A 25008-nucleotide genomic window follows, 5' to 3' on the forward strand; every position below is an offset into this window, starting at 1 on the left:
TTTAATTCTTGTGAAATACTTCATTGTACCAAGACAGAAATTTTACATCAGAAGTGTAAATCAACACTGAAACATAATTCATATCTTTATTACCCCGTGTTACAGGGCACACACAATGTTCAAGTATGCCCGAAGAACTAAATGGAGCAATTAAAAAAAAATAATAACAAAAAAAAGCATTAGAGAGATAAAATGCATTTAAAAATAAGTGAACTGGCATTGCATTTCACAAAAATTCATAAGCTCATGATTTTGGAACAATTCACTGTAAAGTGCTAACTGGTTTGAGCTGAGGAAAGCACATGTTCCCTTTGAAAGATCATACACATTACTTTATACATGGAGGTACAGTAATAGCAAGTCATCAGGCAAGCCATTACCAACCAGAAGACATGGACCACAATGCATTGATTAGTCCTTTAATAAGATAACTGCTTCCTTAATTTCCTTGTTAATGGTAACAATGAGAATCTTGCCACTGGCTGCCAGGACAATGCCAATTACAAATGCTGGTGTTGTCACTGTACAGCTTTCCTTCTTTCCTTGTAATTACATGCAATCGACTGACATACAGCATTAAAAAAAACATCTCAAGTCAAGTCCTTCTAATCCTTTTACAGATAGCAATCCTTGAACCAAAAAAGGATCAGAGTCGAAGGAGAGGAGAGCAATTATTAAGGCGTGCAGGAAACCCTGACATACGCCTCCTCCTCTTCCCTCCTCCCTGGATGTAGTTGGCTGGCCAGACAAAAGCAGCTGTCCAGCTGATGCCCAACTTCCTACAGGTCCTGAGAATCCGCTATTTTCCTTTGTGCCGCTCATTGGGAGGCACGTTAAAAAAAAGAAGGAACTAACAAAAAAATTTACTGGAGGGGATGTGGGTAAATAACTTCACCCCGATGTCCGCCTAAGGTGGACGTTCATCATCCACCCCAAAATCTAACCATAAAAAGGTAAAAACAAGGTGTGCGGCGGAATGGCTTTACTCCTCACAGTCTGTGGGGGGAGCTGGAGCCCCTAGAAGCTGAGGTGCGGTTGGTGGTCTTGCGGCTGTTTGGTCGTGTCCGATTTATCTTGGTGGGCGAAGGTTTCCGAGCGTCAGGCTGGCGCCTCCCCTGGGAGCCCCTCCGTTTGCCCCTTTGCCCCGCACGGCCCCTTCCGGCCCCCGCTGGTCACTTGCGAGAATGGAGCGTGTCCTGGAACTTGGTGCTGGTGTAGCGGACGTGGAATCCTTTTTTGTTGATTGTGTCGTCGGAGCGGAACTTGATCACAATGGAGTCACCGGCCGAGTAGATCTCCTCTGGAGGCTGACAGGAGGGACAAAGACGGATTAGTTTCTGCTGTCGCTTTCCGGTTCTTTGACCGCTCTTCAATGAAGAATAAAGACGCGTCACTACTCCAGCTGACACGGATGTCAAGTCAGTGACTATGACGAACGGCTTTGAACTGCAGGTGCCTGCTGCTTTTTTAACAGCCAGGGGCCACATGAGGGTCCGGGACCGGCCCTTTCCAAATTGATCCAGATTAAGCCGTTGGCTGTTATTCAAGGATGGAGGAAATCTACGTTGCTAATTAGTTTGAGATACACCTCTTTAAAATAACTAATTTCTTCCGTGAACAAAATGACATACTGCTTCATATATTATGTACGTCTTAAGTACAAAGTCTGACAAACTACTTTCATTAAAACAGAAATGAGGGGAATAAATATCAGAAAATATGAACTGGCTGTTTGTCAGAATAGTTGAACCGCATGAACATCCTACTGAACTGTAATTAGTTTGTCGAGGCAGGACAGCTGCTCCGTGGCTACGACAAAGACAACGCTGTCAAGTCACAGCCAGCGAAGCCCGATCAAAGCTGCGATCCATGACATGACTGATAGCGTACGAACTTACTACAATACTCCGTGTGCGGTTTAAGAAAAGCCCTCGGGCTGAAAGTAAGCCTCCCAGCACTATAATGAGTTTTCACCCTACTTTGGATTGAATCGTGTCAGTTTATTTCAACCCATTTTATAAAAAGGAAACTTGATTGAGGAGCCGCTCCCTGGGGCCGCTTTGTTCTCTCCTGCAAATCATTCACAGGAACAGGCGTGAGTAAAGGCCACAGCTCATTATGGAAGTGTTTAAATGAAATCAAGCTGTTCTCAGACTTGAGGAAATGCGTGTTTTCGCTCCCCGCTGGCCTCATTCTTGCAGACTCAGGGCTGATTAATTCACGTTACAACCCAACGTGAGCGATTCTGATGATACTATTGGCAGCCGTTCAGCGATGGCCTGCGATAAACGTACAAATCGCCGCCACAACAACAAACCCAGAGCAGCGCGACAACTTTAACGAAGGGACCGAAGGCTTTTACAAACCGCTGGCAGAGGTCATTTAACAGCGCAAACTACGGAACCGTCGCCTAAATGCTGCTGATGAAGTGCTGTGACAGACCAAGACATAAGAGGTGGTTAGGAAAATTACCCCCGAGCCACAATAACGTCCCAGCCGGGGAGATTTGGTGTCAGCTCCATCGAACAGCTCCATGTAGTCGTAGCCGCAGTCCGCCTCCTCCTCAATCTCAAAGGTCTGGAAGATGAGTTCCACGCCGTAGCCCTTCTCCGCTGAGATCACCCACTGGCAGTCGGAGGCTCCGGGGTAGTTGTTGTCCCCGAACTGGGCGTGGGAGAACAGGTCCTTGGTTTTGACCTCAGCCTTTAGGCGACCTCCGCACTCTGTGACCAAAAAAAAAAAAAAGAATCGAGTTGACACTTTTTGTAAGCGGAGGCCGACGTTGAAACGCTACAAGTTTAGCTGCCTGTACTTGTTGGTCTCTGGCTTATTTGTGGTTTTATAGTCATACAGATACAAAGGATTCTTCAACGAGCCCTGCAGTTAGATATGAGTCATTATCATTCTCAGACAGGGTGGAAAAGTTATTTTACTGGAATCCTTCACAGCTACTACTGTGTTTTTTCTGTAGCAGGAATGGAAATTTGTTGACAGCATGTATTCTGACCTGCGCTATGGGAAGCCTCGAAGCCTTTCTTCTGCACAGAATTATCAGAGAAGAAGCGAACGAACAGCTTGCTGGCACTGGAGGTGATGGGTTGGGGCTTCTTGGTGCCACAGAAGCGACCCAGACTTGGGGCTTTCCCATCGCGACCGTCGTAGATTTCAATGTGGTCATAAGCACACTCCAGGTGGGCCTCCATGTCAAGCTCATTGAAGGCCTGCGATAATAATAATAATAATAATAACAAAATGATGAGCAAACTTCAAGTATTTGCTATACAGAGAGCTGGAGGATGTGACACGTACGATTTTGATGCGGTGGCCTGGAGTGGTGGTGAGTGCCCAGGTGCAGGCCTTCTTGCTGGGGTACTTATCCGGCCAATTGGGGCTGGTGATGACGCCGTTCACACTGTTCACAGTGTGATCGCAGCCGGCTGTAACAAAAAAAAGACGACATCACTGAGTCAAAGCAGACCTGTGCATAAGGCGAATAGGGAAGAGTGTGAGGAACGGTTAGTGAGCAAGTGCCCAGCGACTTTTATGCCGGATCCAAGGCATTTAAAAAACAGAGACACAAGTTAGCAGGTGGCATACCTTCTTTACAGTCGTGTTTGTTGTCATGCAGCACAAAGCCGCTCCTGCACTGACAGCTGTAGCTCCCGAAGGTGTTGACACACTCGTGCTGACAGCCACCGTTCTCCTTGGAGCACTCGTCTTTGTCTAAGGAAGCACAGAGGACCAAAACCCTGGTGACCGTTTCCTCTCAAGACCGAGAGACGTCACCGTCAAGAAGACTCACCTGAGAAGAACTGCGCCTTAAAGCCCTTTTTGGAAACCGTGTTGTCCGACTTAAACTCAATGCGCATGTTGTTGTACTGAGAGGTAATAGCTTCTGGCTTCTCCGCCCCGCAGAACTTCCCGTGTAGCCTTGAATCCGCCGACAGCCCGCTGCGCACCTCCACGTAGTCGTACTTGCACACCTGAGCATGGAAACGGAGCACGTGAACATTTGATTGTGTTTTTTTATGGTGTAACACAAGGACGACAGGAGGGCTCGTTGCAATGACAGAGACAGAGAACACAGAACAAACCCACCCCGTGCCGCTTCAAAATAACCACAGTGCTCACGTCATTGCCCTCAGTCTCGAAGACGTCAAAGAGCAGGGTAATGCGGTACTGCGTGGGTGCGACCAGCTGCCAGATGCAGTTCTTGTTGGGAGGGTACTCTCTGGGCCAACCCGGGCTGGTGATTGACCCGTTCAGCTTGGTGATGAAGCCTCCACATGCAGCTGGATTGGAAAACGCAACGTGGGAAGAGACGGGAGGGCAAAAAATAAATCATGTCGCCGAATGACTATGCTGCAAACATACGACTGAAATGAAAAGCCTGAAATATCCTTTTGTACGGAATAGATTGCATTTCTGCATAACCGGCTCATGCGACTGTTTTGCAGTATACACATGTAACAACAACTGGTGTTGCCCTTCATCTGGCTATTTTTAGCTAAACGTAATCTGCAAAGTTGATCCCCAGCAACGGCAACAGATGTTAATTTGATAAATGGATTTCAAAGTTATTAGATGTGGACAAGGTGAAATGTTTGGATAGTAAACGTCACAGTACTTAGCGTCTTTTACTTGCTACACAGAAGTAAGGCGGATGTTCATTTTTTTCTCTATAGGTCTACTATCTAGTAAAGGTACTACCTTCTTTGTTCTTTTACCAAGCAATGTTTTGTATTTGTTGACAATAGTCTTCTGCGAAAGTAAAGCTGATTAGAATAAATAAATAAATGCAAATGTTCATGGTCATGCAGATAGTGTGTTGGTTTGTGTGTAGAGTGTTGTAGATTTTTGGAAAATTGATGCAGCTGACGGCAGCGGTGGTCACGCAGATATTGTACAGCTTGTATACTACTGGTTACGTCTTGAACAATAAAACATTTTTGAGATAAAATTATTTCTTGCATTGCTGCGACTCGACATTTTTAACATCCGTGCTCCGCCAGCATCCCTGTTGGCATCTTTTCTGGCTTCTACAAGGACTGTACTTCTGGGTAGCTAGCGGTCTTAAATGCGTTAACATGTAAATGACACGGTGAGTAAGGCTGCTGACTTTCCTCCCTGTACTTACCCTCGCAGCTGCGCTTGTCAGCAGCCAGCTCATATCCTGGGTCACAGGCACACTTGTAGCTGCCTAATGTGTTGACACAGCGTTGCTCACAGCGACCGTTGTCCGGCTTGGAGCACTCATCCATCTCTGTAAAACACAAAAGAAGTGTTCGGACCCTTTTTGCCGGCCCCCCTGGCTTACAATGGAAACACCCCGAAACAAGATCCATAGCCCGGCAAAGATGGTCGCAAAATACCGAGCGGGGCGAACAAAAACATCAGAAATAGTCCAAAGACAACAAGAGACTGAGTGATTGTTTCAGTGTGTCCGATTAAACAGATGTCGACATTCTCTCTTAAGAATTCATAACCCTTAACCTCTGACCTTTGAAGAAGTTGGCCGCAAAGCCGGCCTTGTTAACGGAGCCATCTGAAACAAATTTCATCCACAGCTGGTTGGAGCTGGTTTTGATGTCATCTGGCTTGTCGTACCCGCAGAAGCGGCCCAGCAGGGGACTGCTTTCAGAGTTTCCATCACGCACCTCAAGGTAGTCGTAGGCACAACTGTCGTGTCTCTCAATCTGAGGAAGGTCACAGGGTTCAAGGGTTTGAGCTGGAAATCAGCAAAAACACCATTTCAAATCATAATTAGAAAGGTACTAGCGTCCTACCTCGAAGGACTGGAAGGTAAGGCCTACATGGAAACCCTGAGCAACAGTAATCTTCCAAATGCACATTTTGTTGGGCCTGTAGTCGTCAGGGTAGTTGGGGGACTGGATCTGGCCGCTGTCCTTCTTCACCTCCCCACCGCAGATGGCTGCATGTGACGGAACAAAGAAAAGAAAAAAAAAACAATAAAAAATATCACACTGGGGTCCCTCAATAGTAATATCCTCAGCACGCGCGTAAGGAAAAAAACAAAACGTGCGCTCACTGCACTGACTAACACAATGTGGATTAGCTGAAATGCCTCACACACACTCACACACACACACACGCACACGCACACGCACACGCACACGCACACCATCCCACTGAACAGTCTGGAAACAATGGAGCGGAGTGTGAAGGCCGGCCAAAATCTGATTAATGCAGCATAAAGCGCCTGACACATCAGCAGTAGGGGAGCCAAGAACTGTGGATATTACTTCAGCCTCTAGGCGAATTGTTGGATCCGTGACTGGCAATGCGTTCAGTCAGCGGAGCGTCAAACTGGAATTGGGTGCAGTTAGGTCACGGAATGGATGCTTACCCTCATAAACGGCGGAGAAACCTTTTCCCACCCAGTTACTGCTGCTGCGGAACTCAATCCACAGTCTACTGTCGGTGGATACGATCGGCTCAGGCAGCTTATCACCACAGAATCGACCTGAGTCACGGGGGAGACGCAAACACACAAAAGAAAAGGATGTGAAATTCCTCTAAAAGGCTCTTTATTTCACAGAAACTGAAACACACACACACACACACACTAAAGGGACAGAATTCAAATACATAGAAATGTACAAGAATTAAACCACAGTTGGCTTTCAAGTCTTGATTCACCTTTGAGAGGAGCCTTCCTCCAGTATCCATCCCGGATTTCCACATGGTCATACCAACATAAGTGGCTCCTGTACAGATCCATGGAGGTGAAGTTCAGAATGATCTTAAAAACCAAGAGAGCATGATTACCGACACAGATCAGATGAATAAGAGCAGCGTGAACAGTTCGTGAAGTTCTGTCTTCAGGCATTAGCGCATACCTTTTCCCCCGGTGTGACTGATATTCTCCAGATGCAGTGCATGTAGGCCGAGTATCCGTTGGGGAAACCAGGGGAGGAGAAGTTCCCGCTGCTGTCCTGCAGACTGTCCCCACATCCTGCGCACAGACACACACACACAGAAAACAGCTTTTACGAACGCATTCGTGTAACTAACGTTCCACGAGTTGTGAGCGTGACGCACTGCCAATTCGTCTTTACCTGAAAACACCTGAAGCCACTTATTCAAACTACACACACACACGTCAGATTTGACGTAAAACTGAAAAAACGTGCCGCAGAGACAGATGCTGGAATTATGACATTATTTATGTTCAAAACGGCACATCTGCTTGAGATATTCACCCACAACCCAACAAACTCCACCCTTCCCTCCCCCACCTCCTTCAGATGAGGATCACACAAAAAGGAATTGAGACTGTGACAATTTCTCTGAGCGCCCTCTGAAAATAAACCTGGACCACTATAAATAACCGAGCCCTCTGGAGGACGTGATGCATTACGCACGCATTGCCAGTGAAAAAACACCCTTCGTTTGACTGGCAAAAACCAAAATGTGAAAGTGTGCGAGGGCTAATTCCGAACACAACCCGCAGCCTCGTGGAACGACGGAGGGAGACTTGCGTCTGTCGTCTGCAGTTAATTAGAGGTGGAGAGGAAATGATAGAGAGTAGATTGTATCTTCAATTATTAATCTGGGGAGCTGTCGTCGGTTGTCGGTATTCATTAAATTACATGTTATCTTTATTTCTGGCTTGGTTTTGAAGGAGTCCAGAAAACATCTGACAGTTTACATTAATTTCTTGCCTTGAGGTTTCGTGTGCAAGCAATTAAAACAAGAATCCCTGAGCGAGGAGTTTTGTTCAGTAATGCTTGGGAGAGCTTTGCCTGTACTAAACCATTAACCAGCGCTCTGGCACACAATGGGAGATCCGTGGCTCTTTAAGGATTTATTTTTTCCAAGAACACGTGGATCTTCAGCCTCTCAACGCCCCTCAACAATGTGCGCCACATCATGAGCGAGTCCTCACGGGACAGAACAGGTCTTGATAAAAGAGAAAGAATGCTTGCATGGACACATTTACGGTTGAAAGCCACACCAGTGGTTCCAGCTCTGGTGAACATCACCGCGTTTGTTCATTAAGCTTTAATGTGAGGCCTGACCTGCCATTAACTGTCATCAAATCTATCCAGCAGAAGGCTGCGCTCAACGTACATCTGTTTAAGCTATGAATTCAGTTTACTTCCAACAGCGTTGGATCCGCTCATCCCTGGAAGGGTCGGGCTTACGTAACCCTGCTTGCTGTACAGCCTCGGGGCTTCACGTGGCACATGAGTCACGTTCCTAAATATCTCTTAGCCGTTGCCCTCTTAAGCACAGCTGTCCTTCTGCATCTATTTGGGAGAGAGTGATGACAAACTTCCTGTCTCTGGATAGCGTTTACCTTCATCCCCGCTCGGGAGGCTCGGTTGCTAAAACCAAGAAAACACACCACATCAACAGTAGATGCTCGGTTATTTCCACAGCGTTAGCTGCATCCACAGGAGTCTCTCTCCCTCTCTGCTATGTAACACACACGTGCAAAAAATAGAAGGGGGAAAAAAAAAAAACGAGAAAAAAAAAACCCATAGCACACATCATCTGTCATTTTGGTCTTACTGGAGCATTTGTAGAGTTTGCGTGCCTGTGTGATATCCCCTTTGCTCAGTCTGGTTCTCTGGCCAATGGGTGGACGCACTCCGTTCACATCGTAGCGTGGCAGGATGGTGTCCAGGAAAATCCCCCTGTGATTCAGCAAGAGAGGCTGCCGTTAAACGTTGCATGAAACCCAGCCGGCATCAACACAATCCTCGGTGAATATTCCAACATGGATAAGCACCACAAAATATATTTGCACACAGGTTTAAGTGGCTTGACATCAACAGGGAAAGTCTGTCACTGTCAACACTGTAATGAACGGTTTCTAAAGTGTTTAGACTTAAACCGAATAAGGCCGCTTTACAGAGAAAGCAAATCCAACAGCGCACAAAAGAAGCATGGAACACTAATTAATTTAATTCACTTTGCATAAGCTTTTAAACAGGCATGTAAACCTGGTGACCCAGATCACATTTTCTACCATAAAAAAGTGCCTAAATGAGTCAACATTTCTGATCGAATCTCCATGTTTTTTTTTCATTTGAATTGTTCCAGCTCTCATTAATGTATATTAATTATCATTCTTTACCAATCTTTTATTTATGATTCTTTCAGATCTACTCATCTCTGGCCAATATGCAGTTGAAGTCATTTATGAAAATATTTTTCTGAGGCTAAAGCTGACATCATTCTTCACACAAATCTGCCCTCACGATGGGTCCAAATTAAGAGCTTAAGTCCTTCTCCAGAGGAACGGTGTGATCATTACATAATCCGTACAGGTAGAGACATGGACGAACCGTATAAATCAGGTAAGACCTCTAAGTAGCATTTAAAAAAAAATAAAAAATAGCAGAACAGAAAGTACTGAATTGTTCCCCACTGCTGTCCCTCTGGACACTTTGCTATTTTATCATCTCCATTTTTTTTTCTCAAGGTATTGGCATGAAATGTTCTGGCTCTGTAGTGGTTCCCATGGTGACATGCCTATCAACGCCAGGCATGTGCAAACAGAGCAGCCTGAGCTAACAGTTTAGACTCTGCCTGCCCGTCTGTCTGCTTCTAGGAGCCCGTATGATGGCTTTCAGTGAAAAAAAAACCCGTAACTGCAGCCGGTGTCACAGCAGACAAAGGGCACACTGGCAGATCTCTATTTGAGTTGGCAACGCTCCATGCAACGCTCCTGAAAAATCTCTCTGGAGCAAAGTAGAGGGGCAGAGTTGTGGGTCTGTAACGCAGCCCAGACAAAAAGCCCAGGGTGGGGGGGGGGGGGGGGGGATCAGCCCTGCTCACCCCCAGGAGACGTAGAAAAACATCAAGACCAGCCATGAAATCGTCCCAACAAACCACGCAGCAAAGGCCCTGGTTTCCCACGGTGATTTACTGTAAAACACCGAGCAAACACAGAGGCTAATGATGGCGCAACAAAGGAGGACACTGGCACAGGTAAATCAGCCAATTGGCGCTCAGGAGAAAGTGCTCGGAACGACCTGTGAAAAGCCAACAGGAGCGTCTCGTTTGCCGATAAAGCTCCGCGAAACGTTCTCCGGTGGTGGCAGACGCTCCTCTCTCTTGTCTTCACAGTCTAATTGATCAACACAGTTCCAGGAATCAAGAAAGTAGGAGTGAAGACGGAACCAGGACGGATTACCTGACGTGCACATGCTTTACTTATTATACAGCAGAGTGTAGGATTTAAGAGGTTTCTTTAAGTAAACAATTTATCAGCTGCGGTGAACTTTGTTTGGGTCACAAAATGACTCCGTAAACCCGGTGAACCTAAAAACCCACTAGAGAGAAATAGCTGCTGTCGGTAGGAACTAAAATCCTGCAGCTCTGTGAGGAGTGCGTTTTCAGTCGGGAAACACTTGGCATTACAGGCCTTCCTGTACATCCTCCGTTTAGATTCAATCTCTACGTCCCAGGACCTTTTTACAGTAAATAGCCCGGCGGGTGACCTGGGAGGAGACAGAGTAACACAGGTCATGGTCGTTCTGGTGGTGGAGAAAAAGAAAAAATAAATAAGAGTATATTTAGCTGACAGAGAGGGCCAAGTAAAAACAAAACGTCAGCCAACAGCTGGTTCTCATATCAGAATAAGCTAGTTATGAGCGCAGTCTGGGTTGCCTCGTCTGTGTGCCCATGTATCACATTACACACACTCTGGCTCACTTTAGGCCGTCAAAAGCTCTCCTGCTATCGGGTAGACTCTTCCATTGTTGAAGTGACCTGCAGCTGTCCAAAAGCTGTTTCCCCACTGTGTTCATCTACTAAAGACAGGCAAGGGTCAAAATGCAGTTTCACACGCAAACCTAAAGTCATATCCTGTATGCCAGCAGGCAGTAACTATAATATTTAGACGACAGAGGATGTCGGAGCTTTCGAAATCCTCTCATATACATGGTTGTTTAAAGCTCCTTTGCAGTGAGCAAAGTGGCTCTTTTTTAGTCTGAAGAACATTACTTAGAAGTTCTGAGTCAACTTCTACAAAGAGGAATAGATTGGCTTGGCAGTGACTCAACTGGTGAATAATCAACAGTAGCTTGACATGACTAAAAAGATCTGTCCTCTGACGCCAACACGTCTGTTTGTGCCGAAAGACAACATCTGTAAAAGCTTCCTGTTGTGTCCGTCAGGGAGCAAGGAATGGCTAGTTACAAAAAAACAGCTGGTTACCAAATGAAATATTAAGTAAGGGTGACGTATACATATATTTATTAGTTCTGCTTTTACAAACATGACTGTCTTTACGGAACATGCTTCCAGGATTGAACAAATTCAACCAGAAGAAATTTGGGTTCAATTTAAAATGTGTTCGAAGCAATCAAATTTTGGCTTTTACAGCCAATCAAAAAGGAACTATTAATTGTGACAATTACATATTTACTAATCCACTCTAATTCCTTTACAAATGGTTCACACATACGGCCCCCAAGATTTTGTTTTACTAAAAGAAATTAATACAACTACCACTACTAATATTCCCAATGAGAGAAGGGGTAAATATTAAGACAACTTGTGACTGAGGTCCCTAAAACACTTAAAAAGTCACTTTTAGTACAAAAACAACGGGGAAATGTACGTAACCAAGGACATTTCCAAATGTAGACGTTTTAGTCACTTGTTGTGACATAACTACCGCACTGGTGAAGTCCGCTCACCCTAGGCTAGTCTGCTTGATTATTCAAAGTCTATTAATATTGAACATGTCACTAGTTGAAATGCCACCAAGTATGACAAAACATTCAAGAGTCACAAGTGAAACAGTCGCAAAGTGTGAAGTGGATCAGATGAGCGTTTTTTGAGATTTACAGAGGAAAAACAAATTATGTGTAGTTAGATGTAGGTGATTAGAGGTTTACGCGAATCGTGCCTGGAAGGCAGTAACAAAGCTTAGTGGCAAGGTTTGTAAGATCCTTCAGTAGCATAATGAGCTGGTACCTGCAGTGAAAGCCCAGCTTTTACAAGGGGGCCTAATGCGTCCTTGAAAAGTGGCACATGGACATTTTGTCCTGATGAAGCAGGGCTACTGTTGCTGTGCGCGCTCAGACCGAGGACTGGTGCTGCTTTACTGCACGAGCAGCGGGAATGGAAGGGAAGTCTTAATTTGAACAGGCTGTGGGAAAGAGCAGCCACATCCTCGACAAACACTATGGCTACAAAGACTTGGCTTTCACTATGAAAAAAAGAATATATATATATATATATATATATATATAATTTGAATCAGTTTCTCTTTAGGAGGTTTTAACTATTTAAAACATAGTTTTACTGCTCCTGCTACTGCTGCTGATGCCACCTCGACGATGAAGAGTAAAGCGATTAGGTTTACGGACAGTTAGGAAACCTATGAGGCAGCAGCTCGGCTAGATGTGAAACCAACAGATCTACTCTGGAGTCCCAAAGCAAAAAGCTAAAAGGGAAAACAGACATGTCTGATTTCTAACTACAACTTACTTCATGCAAGTGTATTTGTTTTTCTATTAAGGCGGTTTCATCTTATCCAAATATTGCATAAATCACATTAGTGCTCATACGGTCTCCCTTGAGGCCCATGCGATGTGAGCATTGATTGTTGAAGGGGAAAAGGTCCGCCAAAGGAAACATGGACAAGAGGATGATTTCAAAACACAGGCTTTTCGGTTGGACCTACTTTATAAATATATAAACTACAGAAGAGAGTTTCTACATCTTTGCAAACACTGAGGAAACAATTCAGATCCAAGATAGACAGTCAAAGAACAGTGAGTCTTTTCTGAACTTGATTTCCGGGCTACGTGTTTCCTAGTGGTTTGTTATTTGGGAGAATTTAGTGTTTCATTCTTTCTCTTTGGGAAACCTGCCACAATACTTCCCATAGACACAGACACAGACCTGGTACACAGCTTTATACACATAAATCTAAAAGCAGAAATGGAAAATAAAGAAAAAGGGGTTAACAAGGTTGCAGACTAGTTTTTATGTCTGGCTTAAGGGCGGAACTTGGCTTTTACCTGGAGAATGTGTTCCTGGCATAGTGCATGATACTGTCGAAGTCATAGACCTCTCCCAAAGAGTCCACCTCCCCGGGCTCCATCTTCAAAAAGTTATACTCTTGTCCTGTGAAATGAAAAAGTAAGAAAACAAGGGCTGAAATATGAAGCAGAGTCATGCTGTGTAACTGTATTTGTCCAGGGTGAACACACTTTTACTAGTTTCATCACTTTATGGGTCTACGGATGCAAGAAACCGCTAATGTTTCACAGTAAGATTTTGTGCATTCACAACAAAAATTGGAATAAGCTGGCCCGGATACTGACTGTCACGATCAGTTGTTTATATGCCGTTGACCAGTTCTATAAACACTTGAAGGCTGAGGATGAGCGTACACCCCACCGGTGTTTTTTTTTCCCGTTTTTACCATCCTAGCCCAGACTCTCTGTGTGTACAAATGTGTTACTTTTATCATTTTGAATCTTTCCAACATTATTGCTGAGGGAGCGACGAGACCTGTGCGCCTACCTGGTTGAATGTTGTCCCTGATGATGCTCACGTGTTCATCTCGGTCGGGCCGCGTGTGCTCGTGCCAGAAACCAATCACGTGACCCAACTCGTGCACCACAATGCCAAACTTGTCACAGTTTTTTCCAATGGATATGGCCTGAGGGCCCCCTCCGCGACGACCCACATAGGAGCAGCACCTGCGAGTCAGCAGCAAGACACATACACACACGCAAACAAACACACAAAGACACACAGTGTTAACAAAGTCCAAAAAAAATAAAAAAAAGTAAATCGTTCTCTTGGGAGAAGGAGAAAGAATGTCACCCCGGCTCTAAAATGTTTACTAGCTGTGCACATATAAAATGCAGCTTGTAATGAGAGCAACATCATCTCAACAACCTCTGGTCTGTTTTACAGGCGAGCCGTACGAGGTGACCCGTCACCCACACACACAGCAGTGACATTCATTCATCCGTCTGCCAATGCAACTGCGGAGTGTGCCGGTGGAAGCTGGCTGCAGCGCTCCATCTCAGCGCGACATGAAAGGCTCAGTGTGGGAGTTGAGAGGACGGACGCGAGCGCGCACACACACACACACACACATCTCGGCCTTGTGGGCCAGACAGCCGCTCTTTAATTACCGCGAGCCAGGCCCGGCTCTCCTGAGACACGCCTTGAACTTTGCACAGGACAGATGGGGGCGCGCTGAATATGCAGCGGAGTCGAGCCTTCCCACTGCTAACCACTGCCGCCTGCGTGGATAATGCCATCCCTGTTGCTCCAGGGACCAGTTACCAAGTTAAAAATGGCGACCAACACCTGACTGGAAAAAAGCGAATTTCTTCATGAGCTGCATCCACTTTCTGTTAAGTGGTTTGTGTCGGTTGATACGGATCAGTGGGCGAGGTACACTGTGTAGAGAGACGTGATGGTTCCAGCTTGTGGTTCAAATCTATGTGGGTTTTAAACATGGAAAGGGGAAATGTTTTAGATTTGTGTTTCCCCTGGAAAGCGCTCTAATAAAAACGGCTCTGCCATCTTTTTCCTCAAAATCATTCCTCAGATTAAAAGTTTGAACTAGTTTGTGTTCCCAGCAGCAGCATATATTGTATTGCAAAATTAAAAAAAAGAGCCCTGAACACCCAAGCAGGTTGTCAATAGTCGCTTAGCAACAAGAACAGCCACAAGCGGCACTTTCCCAAAAGCTGAGTGGACGCTGAGCCCAACTGAGCGAGTGCAGTAAACAGAGTTATTGAGGAAGGCTCGGATGCAACTATGTTCAATAATGTTTGCCGGAGGTGCTCAGTGACTGTTGCACATGAGCCACGGGAGACATTAAAAGGGCTGTCTGTCTCAGCACTGGTAGACAAAGTGGACAGACGGGACGAACAATGGTGAAAGGCTGCTGAGCAGAGAGCATGGAGAAGCACTAAGGCGCTAAATAATTAGCTGTAGATAGACCCAGCTCATCAGGGGGCAGCCATTGTTCAGCTCCTTCATGAAGACACCCACTGACTCACCCACATGGTCGGTAGGTGAAGACAATGTAGCTTTCTTCCTGCGTCCGCTCGACAAAGGTCACACAGGTGTGCTTCTCCCAGTGCCGCATGGCTTGGCGGAATATCGCCCGCTGGCTGCCTGAATAGGACGACAGAGAAGGTGAGATCAGTGGAGCGAGCACACACACACACACACACACACACACACACACACACACACACACACACACACACACACACACACACACACACACACACACACACACACACACACACACACACACACACACACACACACACACACACACACACACACACAAAGGGGAGCTGAATAGAAACGGCAACAGCCGGAAACAACTATGCGACAAAGTTGTACAGAGAGTTACTGGAGATGAAGTCTGTTGACATAATTAGCACTTATCCTGGGGAGATGACATATTACATCAGTGCAAAGATGACGCCTTGATGCTTGATTTTTTTGTGTACTTGAATGCATTCGTGGTGATAGACAATGAATCAATCGTTACTTACCGCTAAAGTTTCCACTGATGACATAAGGAATAACACCTTCAGGCCAAACACGTTCGGGTCTGGAGGTTGCAGCCCTTTTGTTGCGGAGTGAACCTCGACTATTTTGGCTACTCTGGTTGGTTGATCCTTCAGATTTCAAATACAGACAACAAAATCGTAAGTCACAATCATCAGCGTTTTTATAAATAGCAATTAATCAGAAACATTTATTTGCCAAGTACTTTGGACATACAAGGGATTTGTCACGGTGGATGGTGCATGCATGGAACAAAAGAATAATTCACAAGTAAATTTACAATGGAATATTAAAAAACAAAATAATGAATTTTATCCTAAATCTACAGGACATTGTTACACGGTTTGATGCCGTTCAGATAGGATTTTTTTTTTAATTTCTGAAATTGCATTTAACCCCATAAAGTGACAATAGTCCAAAGAACATTGTCTTCCCATTTTGCATGCATTAATTTTCTTGAACATTAATTATTTCTTCCTCCAAAATAGATTCACCATTTCAATGCCAATCAAACGCACATAAATGCAGAGTTACCATGGCGACTAAACTCCCACCTAAACCTGCTGATAATAACAAGAAATCCCTTTTTTGTTGCAGAAAGGTTTTATCAGAACCCTAAAAGAAAACAGCGTCACACACATACATTTTTTGTTGGTTTTCAACTGACTTAACGATGTGTCTGATGATCGAGGCAAGTAACTACTGACCTTTAGACAGAGTTGACGTAGTTCAGGAATTGAATGGGAGTGTTGGGAAAAAGTCACGATTTTAAGCTACTCATGTAACACTTGTGTAGAAAGACAATGTTCTATGGTGCCTCGGGGGAAAATCTGATGAGGACAAAACTGCAGCAAAAACAAGTACATGTACATCTGGTTTGAGTACATCCTGCACATGGGCTGTTGCTCCATAACAATACTTGGAGCCGTGCCACTACGAGCACTCAACTTTTCTAAAGGAAACTGGATTAACGTGCGAGCCACAGTTAGCACAGCTTTTAAAGATTTTGCTGAACCATGTGTTCTGTCGAATTTCAGTCCGCAGGAGTGGATCTTAGCAGCCTGGGGAGATCAATTAGCACCAACACTTGTGCATGTGTTGAGGAAAAGTTTGTTAACAGCCAAATCTGCTGAGCTAAGTGCTAAAAAAGACAACACTTGAGAAAGATGTGTTAATTACAATAAAACTATTTTATTCACCAGCGTTGTTTACATTTAGGAATGGGGGCTTTAGGTCAAAGGTTTTATTTGGTGCTATTTTGATTGTTATTCATGCTCTTTGACGATGTTGTTATATTGACGGAAAAATTAGGTTTACATTTGAAAGAAGAAAAGAAGAGACACAGGCAGCTGCTGAGTTTAGGTTTAGAAGTTCACAGTCCAGTGAGGTGAAGCTGACTCAGGACAGCATTGGGATTTAAATACTACAATTGAAGAAATATAACTTTGCATAACATTTTACAGATTTATGAAAAGACAGTTGACCGCCTATTAGGATACTTTCATTTTCAATATAAAACATGACTGAAATGTCCTTCTCTTGGAGAAATGATTTGACTCGTGTGTATTCTGGCTTTATGGTGGTCTAGGTTTCCTTCACTACTAATTAGTATTTACATCGGTTTAAAGTGATCTGGCATTTATACCAAAGTGACAGAATTTCTGTCCAGAGAAGAGTAAAATGTATTTTTGCACTGATAGGGTTATTCAGATTTAACACTAAAGTATCCTTTCCACTACACAACTATTAGATGTGCAGTGACTAACCCGCTTAAGCGGACCAATTGCTATTCAGAGACAAGTGTGTAGACACATTCGGTCTCTGTTCAAAGCCACGAGTCTCCACTCAGCGCTCTCCTGAGGCTGCACCACTAGTCTTTAAATCAACATCACCCTGTGGATATTTTGATTGCAGTTGAAATTTTCTAATCTTGTAAAATGTTCCCTTTCCTCTGCAAGCTCATTAACGCCCGTGAAAAACAGCAAACGATCACTAGTCAGGCGCAAACGGCACCGTGCACACACTTGTTGGTTCATGTTCACCTGTAGTTTGCAGGATTGTGAAGCTCGTTGGTTCCCGCTGACTCACGGCTGTTGCTTAAATACCACTTTTTATTTTAACAGCAACATTTAAGCTGACAAAGCCTTTCAATTACTCTTGAACCTGGTTATACAAGCGTAGTGATAACAGGACAATTGTCGAGAGACATTTGAAGACAGCTCATGAAAAACACAAGTGTTATCCGTCAGGTGCTGCTGCCGACTCCGGGAAAAGAACCACGTTCATTGCAGGTGTTTTGTTGCCATTCTTTTTAAGTGTTTCTCGTTGTTACCTGTGTGATTAACGATCTGGACGGTTCTCTGCGCCAGATCGATTATCCTGTCCACTTTGAAAAATCGCAGGTCCTCCTCGTCAAGAGCAATGTCCCCCAGAAAGGCAGCTGAAACAGACAAGAGATGGCACATGTCAGACGACAGGCACAATATGGAGCGGAGGTCCGAGCCGCCATGTTGCTACAAGCTTTTCCTGCTGCATAGAAACCCAGTCGCAGTACTGAGGGAAGGCCAAAAGAAATATTAAAATTGTCTGTGTGAAGGTTCATGCAACGAAGAGAGAGCATGAACTCACAAACCTGAACGGATTCATTGAGCAAAGTTAAGTTCTGATGTGACCAAACAACAGAAAAACACCCACACCGTGGGAGTTAATGGGAACTAGCAGATTTGATACAGTGAGCCAGTGACACACTCTCAATGGAGCAATATGGGGCACCTTGAACAAGTAATCGCGTTTTAAAGAGGCCAAGGAGAGAGAAAAATAACCCAGCAGTCCCACTTTATGAGGAATGTGCTGTAAGGGATTCCTATGTGCCCCATTTATTAAGCTGGGACTCTTCTCCGCAGAGACAGGCAGTCACTTTTACAGCCATTTAACACCAGCACGGATTTATGGCCTGGGTTTTGGGCTGTGGGGTTTCAGAAGAGGGGAGGGAAGTGCAAGAGGGGGGTGGGGGGGAAACAGGAGGTGACAACGACAGGGCAAGGGAAGAGAGGAAGAAGACATATCCTCTCTGTCCTCACCGAACCTCTGAATAGGGAGGGCCGATGTGGAGCGGAGAGAAAATGACAGCCCTCTGCGGTGTGTTTGTGGAGGTCAGCGTGGCGGCGGGCAGGCCAGCGCAGATGGGGAGTTAAGGGGAGGGATTTAACGGTAGTAGCTTGTCAAAAGTTTGAATCTTCAGTGCGTCTACCCAGATGAAAGCCAGCATAACCGTTAAAAGAAACCAATATCTTTAGATCGTATTTTTGTATCGCGATACAAGGCTGCATTTACCGTTCTTCTTCCAGAACGCATCAAAAACGTCGACAGGAAAGATCTTTTTGTCTCTTGCAATCCTATAAAAGAGGTACGAGAAAAGACGAAAAAGAAGCTATAAAAAGAAATACTTGGCCTTAATCCCTTTTCACTCGTAAAGTAGTATTGAAACAACGTGAGCTGGCTTTGGTAGATTCAGGCCAACAGGCTGTAGAGGATGCACAGCAGAAGGCTGATATTTGGGATGAGAGGCTAATGACAGCAGTAAGAAAAAAGGTGCAGATCACAGCAGACAAGTCGGGGCATGCACTGAAGATGGCTTTAAATTCCAGAAGTCAAAAGGGATCCTTCAAATTGTGCTTGCAAAAAAAACACTAATTCACTGCAAACAAATCCCTGACATAAACACTACTCACAATCAGCACTCATCCTGACACTCATCATTCCAAAAGAGAACATGAACATTTACAATAAAAAATGATGAAGATACAAACATGATTATGTTAAGACCGGCAGTTGTAACTGTATTTTAGATGTGTTTTGAGATGGATAGGGTGATTACAGGGTGTATCCTTTTTTTTTTAAATTTGATTCCCAGAAGTGACTGAGCACTGAAAAGAACAGACAGTACGTGTTTCCCAATTACTGCCATATAAGCCCTTGTGCACTGCGAAGAAATATACCCAAAACAATTCTATAAAACTCTTTCACTCTAGTTTGACTGAGGAATATTAAACAACAATTAGAAGACGTTTATCTCACCCCCCCCCCCCCCACACACACCCGCTCCCCCGCATTGAGTATTAACTTTCACCATATTAGCAGTGTTATGTGGAGGCTGTGACCAAACAACGATAAGCAGGCCGTCTCCCCCCCCACACGGGGGTCCACAGAGGGCTGCTCTCTCTGCTCAATCATCCACCTCAGTGTCGGGGAGGCCGGTTAATCCGCAGTGTCATTGTTCTCAGACAACGGCGGATATTGAAGTGAGCAAATGCACAACCCGGCGGCATTAGGACTCATTTCCCCCGGGCACAGCAGTCGTCCTGGAGACGCTGTTGCAGGTTTACAGAAAGACTCTGAGGGATTGTGAATTAACGCCCTTGTTTCCCGGCTTTACTTATCCATAGAGGCGCGGTTTCGGGGAATCTTTTGTAGAAAACTACAGGCTGGGATTGAGGAATGGAGGAAGGCAAAACATTGGATGTGGTGACAGAGCGCAGTAATGGGACGAGGTACGAACACATAGCAACTTGTGGGTTACTGTAGATTAAAACTCACAGCATGTGGCAGATGGCAACATTATCCATCACCTAAATCACAACAGCTTCAGCACTATTATCGATGTGGAATAGTAAGGTAATAATATTAGTGTTTTTATCTGCTGTTCTTGATTAGATGCCCATTTTATAGTCAGAAAAAAAGAGGTTTAAGAAAAAAGGTTTAAATACAAACAACGTATGTATTGTCAAACTAATGACACTAAATAAAAGGAAGACCTATTATGAAATGTCAGTGGTTGTTATTTGGTGTGATAAAGGCCAAATCCGTTGAATTTCTTTTGTTAATCTAAACCTTCAAAATCCTTCTCAACTCAGATTGTCTGTCTCTTCTTCTCCTCCCCCCCCCTCCCCACCCCGCCTCCCCATCAAATCAGTGCATCCACTCAGATTACACACGAGATCTCAATCAAATTAATCCCATTGATTCGTGTAAAGCCCTCCCCTCGAGTTCTGGCGCGTCAAATACTCCAGGACTATTTCCATAAATCTCCTTCCATAAACACAGACCACGACATCTGCCACTGAAACCTGCACATTAATACTAAGCCCATAGAGACACTAACACCAGCTTATGTTCAGAAGGCCAACTCTGCAACACCCTGCGAGCCCATGCTTCACTCCTCCATGGAGATGTTTGGACAGTCCAGATGAGGGATGAACGACTGGCCGATATGGAAGCCTGGAATGCATCACAATACCCCAGCAGTGCCTTTCACAGTCGGTGTTTGGCAACAAACGCTGGCGTTTGAATTCAAATAGAGGCCAACAGTGTATTGCCTTCAGGTGAGAATCACTGTCCAGGTTTCATTATGTTTAGAGGAGAGATTGAGGAAAATGTTTAAATGGTTCAAGCTGTAGCCCAAGAGTCACTATTTTCCATTGAAAAGTCTCGTCAAAGCCACAGCGGAGATCCAACGCGAGTTTCTGTGACCGCGCTGCAGCGTCAGTCCTACTGGCAAAGGGCACACAGCAAGATCCCACCTCCCCTTTAATTTCACACTCCATCGAGCCCATTAGCAGATTGGATTCCACAGCTCGACCCCGCCACTGATTACTGACGCACATTACCGCCCGTATGAACCCCCTGTAATGACTTATCAGCTTGCCAGCTATTGGTCATTTCATAATGTCAACGACACAGAGCATTTAAACTCGGATGAATTATTCATTGGCACACAGCAGGGGATTTTTCCCTTTGACAAAAAAACACGTTGTTTTGACCATCCAGGTGTGGTCTTTGTGGTTTATAGAGCAGACTGACACATACTCACACATCTGGTGTGAGGAACGAGCAGGTTTCCGCAGAAACAAATGTTCAAAGCAAAGTTAAAGCAGGTCTGTGGATTAACTAAATCTGGAGGCTTCTCAACACTTTCCATAAATAATAGCGATCGTTATTCACCGCAGGTGGAGGGAAGAAGAAAAGAAAAGTCATCCAGATGAACAGCGACGTAGCGCAGCTGAATCATTTAGAAAAAGAAAAAAAAACACTGAATAATGAAGTGACTGGTGCTCCGCTTTATAGCAGGCTAAATGGGAATCATTCAAGCCATTTGAATATGTTCTTCCAAGCATTTGTTGTTATTTAGTCTCCGGAACCAGACTTGGAATTAAATGTAATGCAAGATTAGCAATGACAAAAAACATATTGTTCCAACTAATGCACCGAGATCGTGCCAACAGATCGGCTCCCTAATCACCTGAAGCCTGCAGGGAGAGAAGTGATCCTGTGATGTGTGCACAAAAATAAATGAATACAAAAAAAAAAAAAAAAAAAGTTTCAGCCAAGCAGCCTGCATCCCATGATAAAAGAAAAAACATCTGCTTAAGTGTCGCTTAAAGGTCGCGAAGTTCAACAAGCAGGAGCAGGATGGAGAGTAACGGGGTTCCTCTGCTTGGAGTGGCGGACATTTTCAGAGACTCGGATTGGTAAAAGCTTCAAACCATTGTTAGTAAAAGTAGTTTGTTGCGTTTGTGGTGAAATGGTGAAAATCACATGTCAAGTGGCGAGAGGAGAACGCGGGTCGCCATTGACGGACTCTCAAATATCCAGGAGGCATGAAGCCCCGAGCTCGTGGATGACCTTCACTCACCTGAGCCGGTCTGTCTGTCTGAGCCGGTCACAGGGGGGGGAGCTGGTGCCAGACGGACCAGAAAACCACCGGATAAAGAGGAAACAAGAGAAGACGTGGGGGGAGGTGTGGGGGGGGGGGGGGGTTCAGGTGGCCTGCAGCTGAGGATGCAGCAGCACAGGAGCTGAAGAGCACGGCTTCAAAGCTCGAACGGGAGACGTTTGCATCATAATTTAATGCATACACACACACACACACACACACACACACACACACACACACACACACACACACACACACACACACACACACACACACACACACACACACACACACACACACACACACACACACACACACACACACACACACACACACACACACACACACACACACACACACACACACACACACACACACACACATCAAACCAGTCCCTGTTTTCAGGATTATTACTTCAGCGGCGCAGACAATGAAGGTGACCGCTTCTCATCCATTTTTCATTTTGGAAAAAGCGGGTCTTATCTCAGAGGCTTGTTAGAGCTTAAAATAACCTTCTGGGATGCTGCCAGATTTTGAGTTCGGCGAACTAAGGAATTTTCCACTGGTTCCCTTCCTAAAGAGATGACATTACGTGCTTCCGCATTTCTATTATTTCACGAATAGTGATGAATCTAATTCTTTGTAAATGTAAACATTTTTTAAATTTTTTTTTAGGGATTTAGTTGGCGTAGATGTTGCGACAAGAAATCAAGAACCTTGATTAGTATGAATTAAGTGATGATGTGGGCTCCACTTGGTCAATTAGCCAACTGAACAAACGTCCTGGAATCATTTCATCTCATTAGGTCCTGACTGCCTCCACTTTTTAAGACATCCAAACTGAAACAATCGGACTGGCGTTTGAAGAAGAGTGTTACCCGAGGACAAGAGAGAAATGCACGCCTAACACAAAGCTACTGCATTGGGCGCTGTCAGCATTTTCCTGGGCGGGAGCAGCAACATGATCAAAAGATGCTGACCCTGAGGCCACAGAGAGCGATCAGATGGAAATCAATAATCCAAGAATTATGATCTACTAGTGTTGCGTTGACTGAAAAAGGTTGTCTCTCAGCAGAGTGAGGGGTGAAGGGAGAGATGAGACATCTCGGACATGCTGCTGCATTGCAGGAAGGAGGAGGGGGGGGGGGCGTAGTTTGAACTGATGTCACCTATATGGGTGAGTATGAGGCTTAAACTTAAACTCTCTGATTTGTACGCGGTTCAGGTTCTTTCCTCATAAGATGAGGTAATTTTTTTAAATAATGTTCCGACAAAATGTAATTTTTCAAAAATAAATTAGTAAACATCTTCTGATTTTTTTTTTTATCCATCTTGAAGGTTTGAAGGTACATTTTAATAGGATCCAAACCCACATGTTGACCTTTTTTATGTCGGAAAAGAGTTCACAAAGGGCTCAAGATGTCTGCCTGAGAGCCTCAAACACTCAACGATCTGACAGTGGGACACAACTAAACCCTTAGAGTTCGGGAGCACGCCTCAAACTCTGAGGCGGAGATTAAAGGACAACATAGGACCCAGTCATAGGATCCATTTTCAGAGGAAAGATGAAGGAAACAAACAGACAGACAGGCAGGCTAGAGTTTTTTTTTTAAGTGACAGCCGCATCAGGAATTGTCAATTGTCAAAATTGGTGAGCATTTCCCAGACTTTAGAGGTCATCCTGAGTGAAGCCAACTCGTTGTATCTGTAACCTGAATACTTTCACCAGATGGAAAACACAATCTGTTCAAACTCCCCCAAAAGGGATTTGGCAAGACAGTGAGTTCACAGTACACACACACACACACACACACACACACACACACACACACACACACACACACACACACACACACACACACACACACACAGCACAAAATACACAGAAATACTTTTACTTTGAGCCTTACGATAACACAACTGATTTATGTTTGCATCATTTCTAAGCTCCACTGTACTTTCATCTCTCCCCTCCTCCACTTGGTTTTAGTGACCGTGTGAGCAGCCGGCGAAGGAAGTGGGGAAGAAAACTATTTGTGCTTAGACAAAAAAACAACCAGAAAGGGAGCAGAAACCATTCGTTTGACAGTAGAACAGCACCGCGCCTGCAGGAGCTTCCTTATCACGTCAAATAAAAATGATAGAAGTGAATTTGCTGCAAACATTTGACTAAATGAAAACTTTTGGGAAGTCTGGAGAAACGCACGCAGACGCTCGCGCACTGTTTGATTCGCTGGAGCCTTTGCAGCCGCTCAGCTGGGTTTGTACGGGGCGACCCGGCGCGTGTTTCACCGGGTCCCAAACTGCACCAAACTGTGTCACCACGGAGCCAAACGCACACCATGTTCCCTCCAGCCTTTTCAAATAAACACTACATCCACCGCTGTCATCTCTCCAAAGAGCGCGTTTCGTGCCGAGCTCCGCGAGAACAGCTTCGTGGCATGTTTCCACGTTAGGAAAAAAAAACAAAATCACAGCGCACAGCTTCTGCGAAAAGAGGGGGAGAAATAAACCTCACCAGCTTTACAGGGATCCTTATAGTCGATCGGCTCTGATGTGGCACCGGACTCCACATAGTAGCCCGGGTCAATCGCCTCCAAATCGATCGCAAACACCACGCCGAGGAAGAGCAGGAGACACAAACATCTCGCCGTGAGGTCCATCATTGTGGTGGGGGAGACGGCGAAAGGCGAGGGCTATAGGTAGGAGCCGCGAGGGGGACGGAGGGAGGGAGAAGAAGAGAGAGAGAG

The 25008-nt window shown here is 45.0% G+C and overlaps 1 protein-coding gene across 1 annotated transcript; it reads right to left on the reverse strand.

The window, feature by feature from the left end:
• bmp1a (bone morphogenetic protein 1a) lies at positions 1-25008 on the reverse strand. Its single transcript, XM_040195730.2, has 20 exons — positions 24777-25008; positions 17879-17986; positions 15531-15656; positions 15021-15138; positions 13519-13697; positions 13011-13116; positions 8539-8663; positions 6861-6976; positions 6661-6763; positions 6368-6484; positions 5787-5932; positions 5501-5696; positions 5138-5263; positions 4132-4292; positions 3803-3983; positions 3598-3723; positions 3310-3437; positions 3008-3221; positions 2473-2723; positions 1-1307 (listed from the first exon to the last, which is right to left on the reverse strand). The coding sequence occupies exons 1-20, from the start codon at positions 24922-24924 to the stop codon at positions 1173-1175; spliced, it is 2910 nt and encodes a 969-aa protein (XP_040051664.1). The 5' UTR covers positions 24925-25008; the 3' UTR covers positions 1-1172.

Source organism: Gasterosteus aculeatus, chromosome 13 (genome assembly GCF_964276395.1).
Source record: "Gasterosteus aculeatus chromosome 13, fGasAcu3.hap1.1, whole genome shotgun sequence".
Classification (NCBI taxonomy): Eukaryota; Metazoa; Chordata; class Actinopteri; order Perciformes; family Gasterosteidae; genus Gasterosteus; species Gasterosteus aculeatus.